The sequence below is a fragment of the Copidosoma floridanum genome, unplaced genomic scaffold (assembly GCF_036245765.1).
Source record: "Copidosoma floridanum isolate Cflo_tuat_1 unplaced genomic scaffold, Cflo_Japanese_pri ptg000091l, whole genome shotgun sequence".
NCBI classification, from domain to species: Eukaryota; Metazoa; Arthropoda; class Insecta; order Hymenoptera; family Encyrtidae; genus Copidosoma; species Copidosoma floridanum.
The window spans coordinates 23,910-32,922 of record NW_028321968.1 but is presented as its reverse complement, the minus strand read 5'-3'; the positions used below and the strand labels follow the sequence as shown (position 1 = coordinate 32,922).

The 9,013-nt window shown below is 46.0% G+C and overlaps 1 protein-coding gene across 1 annotated transcript; it reads right to left on the bottom strand.

Annotated features, from left to right (window-relative positions):
• Positions 1-13: 13 nt before the first annotated feature.
• LOC149372919 (uncharacterized) lies at positions 14-2,315 on the bottom strand (the record flags this gene model as incomplete). The annotated part of the gene is made up of 4 exons (XM_089597999.1): positions 2,233-2,315; positions 1,827-2,173; positions 854-1,673; positions 14-811 (listed from the first exon to the last, which is right to left on the bottom strand). Coding segments are annotated over exons 1-4 (2,048 nt in total), but the record flags the coding sequence as incomplete, so codon positions are not given.
• Between the last annotated feature and the right edge of the window lie 6,698 nt (positions 2,316-9,013).

The following is a 9,013-nucleotide window of genomic DNA, read 5'->3' as shown; positions in this document are numbered from 1 at the left end:
GAGGGCGAGATACTCGCTCATGAAGCGGTTATACTCGGTCGCCATATTTGAGTCCCGCTGGAGGCGACGGTGTAGAGATCGCAGTGAGGCCAGGGCGCTAGCCAGGCTATCGCCGAGGAGCGGTGCAGCATTGCGCTTCATAGGCAAACGCACGATATAACGGCCGTCCGCGTCGCGCTGGTAGTTGGCGAAAATCCGCTCGCAGTCGATGTCATCGGGCGCGCGGCGGCAGACGGAGGGCACCTCTTCAAGTTCCCAAAAGCGCTGGAGTAGCATGACGAGCTCACGATGCCAGGGTGGAGCCAGCTCATCGTGCAATGTCAGACACGCGACGGCGCTGTCCAAGGGGCGCCCAGGAGCACACCCGACTAGACTCCAGCCGAGTGCTGTATGCTGACCGACAATCTCTCTCCGCTGATGGTACTCAGGGCGCAGCAGACGGCTGTAGACCTCAGTGCCGATGAGAATATCGACCGCACGAGGAAGGCCGAAGTCGGGGTCGGCGAGGTCCTGCAGGCTGGCCCAGACTCGCAGGATGCTGGGATCAAGCGGGGCCGCAGGAGTTGAAAGACCGAGGTGGGGTATGCACAGCGCCTTCAGATGCAAACTGGGGGTGCCATCCCCTGGCATTAGGCGCAGGCTGGCGCGGAGTGTCGACCTTACGGCGTGTTCACTGCCGATGCCCGATACGCTGGTTCTAGAATCCTCCAAAGGGGCCTTCAGGCGGCAAGCGAGCTTGAGAGAGATGGCCGAGATCTCAGAGCACGGGTCGAGGAGGGCTCTCACGGTGACGATGGGCCCCTGGCCGCCGCTGAGTTGGACGAGCGCGGTCGGAAGCACCACGATTCATTGCCGGGACTCATTAGGAGTCTTGAGAAGATCGGAACTGGTTGGCTTCGCATGCTTGGGTGGGTCCAAAGATCCTGGAGCTTTGGACCGGCGCTTGCGGCTGTCGTGCAGCAGACTGTGGTGCGCCGCCCGGCAGCGCTGGCAGACCGACTTGGAGGGGCAGTCATGCAGAGAGTGCCCTGGCTTCAGGCAGTTGAAGCATAACTTCTCCTGGAATACGATGTGCATCTTGGCGGCTGGATTCAGATCCCGGAACTGACCGAAATGCCCGAGATAGTGGGGTTCGTGACAAACTGGACAGTTCGCTGGAGCCTCCTGGGTCGTGAGAGAGCGGAAATTGTGCCCTGCGTGTGTCGAGGAGGGCCCTCGTGAGCCGGTGGAGCCAGCTGAGCGCGCTAGATGAGAAGCCTCTACGGAGCTGAGAGTGCGGCATCTGCACCGCAGAAACGCAGCCAGCATGGTAAAGGTGGCCCAGGAATCACCGGGCCCGTCGCTGGAAATCTCCAGCTTCTCCAGCTCGTCTTCCCAAGCACGTCTTGTGGTGGCGTCCATGCCCGTTGCTGCAAACGCGATGAACCAATCATCCCAGGAGGCGACAGGGCGGCCGAGAGCACTAAGCTGATCGCGATGACGTTCAAGCGTGTCCAACAGCGCTTGGAGACCTCCGGCTGACTCTTCCCGCAGAGGCTTGATGTTACGGAGCGCCGCAACGTGGTCCTGCATGAGAAGCCGCCGATGCTCATAGCGGGCCTTGAGTAGGCTCCAGGCTGTCGGGTAGTTGGACCCAACGATCTGCACGGAGTCCAAGACGGCCTTGGCATCGCCTTGAGTGAGTGACTTTAAATAATAGAGTCTCTCAACGTCCGTTAGCTGCTTGCCGTCGTGTATGAGGGCTCAGAACAGGTCCTTGAAGGATTCCCAGTCCTCTCGTCGTCCCGAAAAGGGCGGGATGGTGATCGTAGGCAACTTGGGCCCACGATGTGGTGCCGGTTCTCCGGCTGGGTGGATTACCCCGTGGGCCCCGGGCGGGGCTAGTGCGAGCCAAGCGTCATACAGGTGTGACTTGGCATTGACGAAGTTGGCCTCTGCGGCGGCGTATATGTTGTCCACGGCGTCGCCATGTTTGGTGGTTTCTGCGGTCAACAAACCCACGTGGTTGACCTGGAAGTCATTCCAGTAGGCGTCCAAGAGCTCAAGCCGAGCCGTGACGAGGCCTGTGGTCCAGTGGCTTGTCTCGGTGGCCTTTACAGCGGCCGTGAACCGAGCGATGACGTTGCCAAGCCGTTGTTGGGTGGCGAACAGGGCTGACGCCTGTCCGGTTTTCCTGAAAATCATGAATATAATGAGTTCGACGTTGAATCATCAACGGAACTCGAGGCAGACGCTTCTTGATCAGTTATAAGTCGCTCTGCTGAGCCAACTGTTTCGTAAGCGAGGCGACACGGCGCCAGGCGCTCGGAAAGCATGACTACTCTGCGAGAGAGGCAGCAAGGCGCCAGACGCTTAGTTGGCTGCATAACATCCACGACACGGGCCTTATGGCGACCGTGGTAGTCTCGAGTGCGCGTGCACTTGTGAGCAGCAGTCATGCGATGCGGGCAACATGGCGGCCGCGGGGGCTAACGCTCGCACGGCGAGCAGCCAAACCTCAAATCCGCGACACGGGCATCATGGCGGCCGTGGCGGTCCAGAGCGCGCGAGCTTCAGTCGGCGACGCCTGCAATATGGCGGTGGCAATGGCTAACGCTCGCACAGCGAGCAGCCAATATGGTGGTCCCAAGCGCGCGTGCACTCGCGAGCGCCAGTCGGCAACGCCTGCGATATGGAGGCCGCGGTGGCTGACAAACGAGAACCACGGCAGCCACGTAATCCGTATCATGGGCAGCGTGGCGGCTATGACCTCCGGCTACATTAATTAACGCGCGTGGACGTGCAAAACACGCGCATTAACACAAGACGCAGGACTTAATGCGTACTTACATCGTGCCGGCTTTTCTCTCCTTGTTGTTGAATCCGGCTCGAAGGACCAATGTTTAAGAAACTCTTAATTTGTGGAGTACAAGGGAAGCGGACCCGGCGACAATGAATAGCGTGCTGTCTGCGTACTATGCTCTGCGGATATTGTTGGTTGACTAGCTGTCTCGAGCAGCTTGCTGGCTGCTGCTGGTGTGGCTTGGCTGGTAGAGGCTTGTAGCTGGCCAGCTGATGCGTGAACTTGTGTATCAGGAGACGAACTGAGCTGGTCCCGGCACAGGCCGTCGATGCCAGCGGCAGCGGCGTAATGAAGCGCCGAGCCGATCAGGAGGGGGGGCCGACCGACAGTATATCGTCGAACGAAACACTATATGTAACTAATCGAATTAATGTTGAATGCACTTTTAATAATCTGTACGTTAGATTATTTGTCTGTTATTGATTGTACAGTTAGCCCTGATAGCAAATGAAATTTTATTGATACTTATCTGATTTTGGCAATAAAACTTACATTTACATGCGTACAAACCGTTACACTATAGGCAGACTTATATTGGTCATCATTGGCTGCAGTACCCTTAAAATAAACTATTTTTCATGATCAATTTTACGCTAAGTTTAATGTACCGTCTTCTTCAGAGGATGATTTTTTTTTCTAACATCGAATCTTATACAGTTTTCAATACAACAGTATACTACTCAATACAAACCAATAGAAATATAAATAGCTGTTAAGTAAAAGAAGTTCCAACAGATTTTAACAATCGCTGGCAGAAATTGCGTTTTTCTCATAAATTCCAATAAACTTTATCGGTGAAAAGGAGAGCTACAAGGTTATTTACAAATGATAATAAAAATACATAAGAAACTATTCATGTAGCAGTACAAATGCTGTTAAAAATCAGAATGGAAAACAAATACACTAATTTAGTAGTACCAAATAACTACAATTGAAATTAGGCATTCTCAATAAAAACTAATAATATTAATGCTTTAAATCGCTGTTATGTATTATAAGAACCAATTTTTCCACAAAAGTATCGTGCCGTGTTGGGATTTTCCTTGTAAATTTTGATACAAAGATAAATTTTAACGCAGGGCTTTTTGATTTTAGATGCAACTGCAAAGTCCAATAAAAATCCATTATGTAGGAATCTCCACAACCATTTATTTACTAGACTAAGCTTATAGAATACTATATAGTACAGGCTTATTTAACTCTCGATAAATGCTGATTTAGTTTCCATAAGCTCCAATAAAAGACGCTTGTTGTGTACACATCTACATTTCTTATTTATTCAATATTTGCATATCATCATAAGATCACATTAAATAATTATAAGGTATTTTCCGTAAACACCAATAAATCATTAATTCACTTCTTAATAGTTTGTTAAAATTATAGTACTGTCTTTTAAAAATTGTTAAATTAAATCAGCGTAATAGCCAATAAGAACATGATTTCAATGACCTTATCAAATCCTACTATGATCAATAAAGGTGAATATAATTCATACTAGTCTTCTCCAGAAGACTCTTATAAAAGTAATAATTCAGTGCCCTGTTTTTTTTTGCCAGTCAAATAAAATCCAATACAATCTATTAGTATTCAATAAATGCTGATATGTTTCCCACAAACTCCTATAAAAGTCGCTTGTTATGTATGTAGCTACATTTTTTATTTATATAATATTTACATATCATCATAAAATCACATTAATTAATTGTAAAGTATTTTCTATAAAGACAAATAAATCTTTGATTTGCTTACGATTTTACATAAAATTACGGGTGCAAACACACATCACAGTCTAATAAAACTTTTTTTTATTGGTTTTTATTGGACTGCAGTACTAGGGTTCGCGAAAAAAGGCATTCTTAAAAAATGTCATTTAAAATTCATTTCAACCAACTAAAAACATACTTTGGGGTCACCCTATGATGCAGATATAGTTTCAAGCTTTGAAAATTTCATTCACTGACAATACAAATAATTTATCGAATTTTTTAAATTAAACCATCATACACAAAATTATACTCACAAACAAAATACATGTTCTTTAAACAAATTTTTTATATGTAAAACATCAGAAATCGTTTTATTTGCTTAAAACTAATAATCGACAAAACAAATATTATATTGTCTTTTAAAACTACGTTTTTGTTAAACAACAGATAAATGTCACAGTCCTATAGAAAGCTATAGGATTCTCTGTAAAAATTTGTGTATTTCACGTACACAATATTTTAATTTAAGTTATTCTTTTGATACTTTGACCAGGTTCAAGTTCTTGATACGTAAGTCATAGTCAACTTAACTATAACTAATGTTTCTTGAATGACTTGGCATACAATTCGAATATTAGATTTATTATAAATGTCGTAACAATAAAATAACTTTTTTTTTGTATGGAGCGTGGACCAACATCAACTTTATCTGGTACTTTTTGAGCTATTTTGTTTGGGATCATGATACTCATATTGTAGAGTAATAGATAAATTGTTAGAAGAAAATTAATTACCGTTCTTACTGTGGCTTGGTAGAGATATTGCGTCATAGAGTTGTACCACAGGATTGGCCTGGATGATAAAACAATTTAATACGAAATGATGTTTCTTAATTTTATAACATTAATTTTAAAAAATGCATATAAAAATTGTAACAGTAGTAGAAAAAGTAGTATTAGAATATTAATGTATGTTAACAATGAATATTTGAATTTGCACACATAATGCTACAACGTAACAGAAAAATAAGTATTGTGGCCTATTATAACTTAAACAATTGCTTTACCAAATAAACCTGCAAGATGCGTTGCTCGTAATGAGATACCATGTTTAATTTAAAAAAATGTAAAATAAGGAGAAACCAGATCTTCTTTTATCTCATTGTTCGGCTTGTTTCCCGCGATCAACGTCCGACAAGATGACGGCACACGCGCCCTCCTTCGTTCTGCGCGCGTACTGCTCCTGCGGAGCGGCCGAGCCGCGCGTGGGCTGACACACTGACGATCAAGGACCCAAGGAAGAAAGAGCTGAGGGAGATCACATCGACTAAAGTGATATAATTGTCTGCAACTCTGTACTCGGCGCTAAGTCACATAATAAAGATTTTCAAAACAGAACATTGGTCCTTCGAGCCAGATTCCGAGCGAGTAAGAAACCAACAGCAACCAAGGAGAGCATTCAGCACACAACACAATTTGAGTACACTATTACTGATGTCAAAGTGTTGGTTGTATTAAGCCATCGCGGTCGCCATCATGCTCGCGGTCCGGCTTGCGTTGCCTGATCATGGCCACGACAAGGTCGTGCCGCCATTAACGCGTGGCTCACGAGCATCCACGTCACAAGTTAAATACAAGGCTGCCACGGCCACCGCATAGCCCGTGGTCCAGCGCTTGTCATACGTACGGCCACGGCAGACATGAAGCCATGTCGCTGGTAGTGGTTATTTCGTCAGCGGCGGCCACATTGCCTTCCTGACGGGTGTACCTATACCTTGTCATGACTAGAGCAAACGCAATATGGGCGGTTTATCAAGGTTAGCATTTAACCTCTCTTTTTTGATGCGTGATGCACGCAAGCGTCTACTCGCCCGCATAGACATGTGGGTGCGTGTGTGCGTGTGTGTGTGTACATAAGGTGTGAGTCTCTCTCTTACTCTCTCTTACTGTCTCTTCTTCTCCCCGTCGTATAACCGCACACATACGCGTTGATTTGTGGAAGTGAGGACAAAGCCAGGCTGGGTCTGACGGCAATAGCAGCTTCGTGCAACCGTCAAGCTCATGATTGCTGTTCCAGGTTCGACAAAGGCTGGGCTAACCTATTTGGCGCTCAATGCGCTCTGGCAGACGTCATCGCTCGTTTCGCGCTGGCCGTCACGCAAACTGAGCTCTCGGCCTGGACCACCGGCCTCGTCAAAGTGAGGCTTGAGTTGCTGGATGGCTACTGAAGCGACTTTTAGGCCAATCATCTGAGGCTCATCGAGACGCCTCCTCCCGAGAAGCAGGAGTCACTAACCCAAATGTACTCAACATCGGAGACTGAGTACATAGAGTCACGCGCCCACCTCAACAACGCGAGGAGCATCCTTGCACCACCCCCTGGCAACAGTGGAGCGGGCCCCGGGCGCGCTACATCGAGTTGTGGACCCCGCCTGCCCCGAATTAGTAAAAGGCCCTTGACACCGCTGTCCGACGACCCCTTCGACCTTGAGGTACTTACACCAGGCCACTTCCTTGTTGGAGCCCCACTCGATTCCATCATCCAGCCCAGGCCTCCCACTGAGAACTTGGACGCTCTCTCGCATTGGGACCTCGTGAGGGCTATTCGGGCTCAGTTTCGGTCACGCTGGAGCCAAGAGTACCTTAATACACTCCAGCAGAGGCTGAAGTGGACCGTTGCTCGCCGAAGTTTTGCCATCTGCGACTTCGTCATCCTACTGGACGCTACCCTCCTCCAATCGAGCGGTCGTTGGCCGCTAGGTCGCATCATTCGCGCTGAGCCTGGTCCTGATGGATTGGTGCGCGCGGCCACCGTGAAGACAGCGACTGGCGAGTACGTGCGACCGATTATCAAACTGGCCCTGCTTCCCGTAGCGAACCCTGGTCCACCAACGCCACCACCTGATGGTCAAGAAGGCTGACCCGCCTTGGCAGGCGGCGAATAGTATGTCGCTCTAGGAGCAATGCGGGCAGATTGTTCGGCTCGTTTCCCGCGATCAACGTCTGACAAGATGACGGCACGCGTGCCCTCCTTCGTTCTGCGTGTGTTACCTGTGTGTACTTAATTGTTGCTTTTAAAGATTTGTCGTCTGCCTATTTGGCTCATTTTAATTTATTGATTCATATCGTTAATTATTATTATTTATTTAATTGTTGTTTTATATTTGTCTTATGTACAGTCTCTTTGGTGTTGGTGCATATGACACCAGTGTCAATTAGTAATTAACCATACAATTGTATTACATCATATGTAACGAGCTGAGCTATAAAGAGTGCTCTGCTCTTAGCTCTTTAATAATAAATTCAATTCAATTCAATTTAATTTAATTCTGCGCGCGCACTGCTCCTGCGGAGCGGCCGAGCCGAGCGCAGGCTGACACACTGACAATCAAGGACCCAAGAAAGAAAGAGCTGAGGGAGATCACATCGACTGAAGTGATATAATAGTCTGCAACTGTGTACTTGGCGCCAAGTCACATAATAAACATTTTCAAAACAGATTACTCATTTACAATCAAAAAGTTACAAACTGATAAAAAAAGCTATTTTGAGATCTAAGCAGGTCTACATATTAATAAGTACGATTACAATTTTTATAGAGGGAATAAATTATATTTGGATTTCATAATAAACTACCAATAGTAAAGAAAATTCAAAAGGAACCCTTATCCCCCTTTAATTCTGTTTTAACAATTAAATATTGCACAGTTTAGTTCTTATGTTGTACAGTTGTTTATAAATTGATATGATTTGAATAACAAAATATTATGACTTTGATTAGAAGCATCTTTTATTTAAACCTCCACAACTGGCAGTTCTTTAGGAGACATAAGACCTATTCAAACGATCAATTGACATAATAACTTTAAAATGTCAAGATCAATATAACATTTTTCACCACCAATCCTTACCAAAAAATTCTGAATCAACGCTAGCTCCATTGGGCAAGACAACAAGGCATTGCAGATACTAAATATCATTTGTGTGAAAAAGTTATTAATTTTAACATATGATATTCTTAATTTTAAGCATCAAAAATTGTAACCATGAAAATGATAAAAAAACCTTAAATTTTTATCCTACAAATCCAATAACCCACTATATGCTTACTAAGGATTTACCAAGTGTCTGCGATAGGTCCACCAAGTACCTGCTATGTGCCAACAACACGCCGACGAAGAACCTGCAAAGTGCCCACCAAATGGCCGCCTAGTATTCAGAAAGTATTTATCAAGTGGCCATGAAATACCCACCGAACGCACATTGAATATCTACCAAATGACAAGCAAGCACCAGCTAATTACCCGCCACATGTCTACTAAGGACCGAAAAAGAGCTTACCAAATGCCCAGGAAATACCTACTTATGTACGCCAGGTACCCAGGAAGTACCCGCCATATACGCAAGAAGTACCTACCATGTTCCTAAGAAGTACCTGTCAACTGCTTGGGATGTAAACGCCA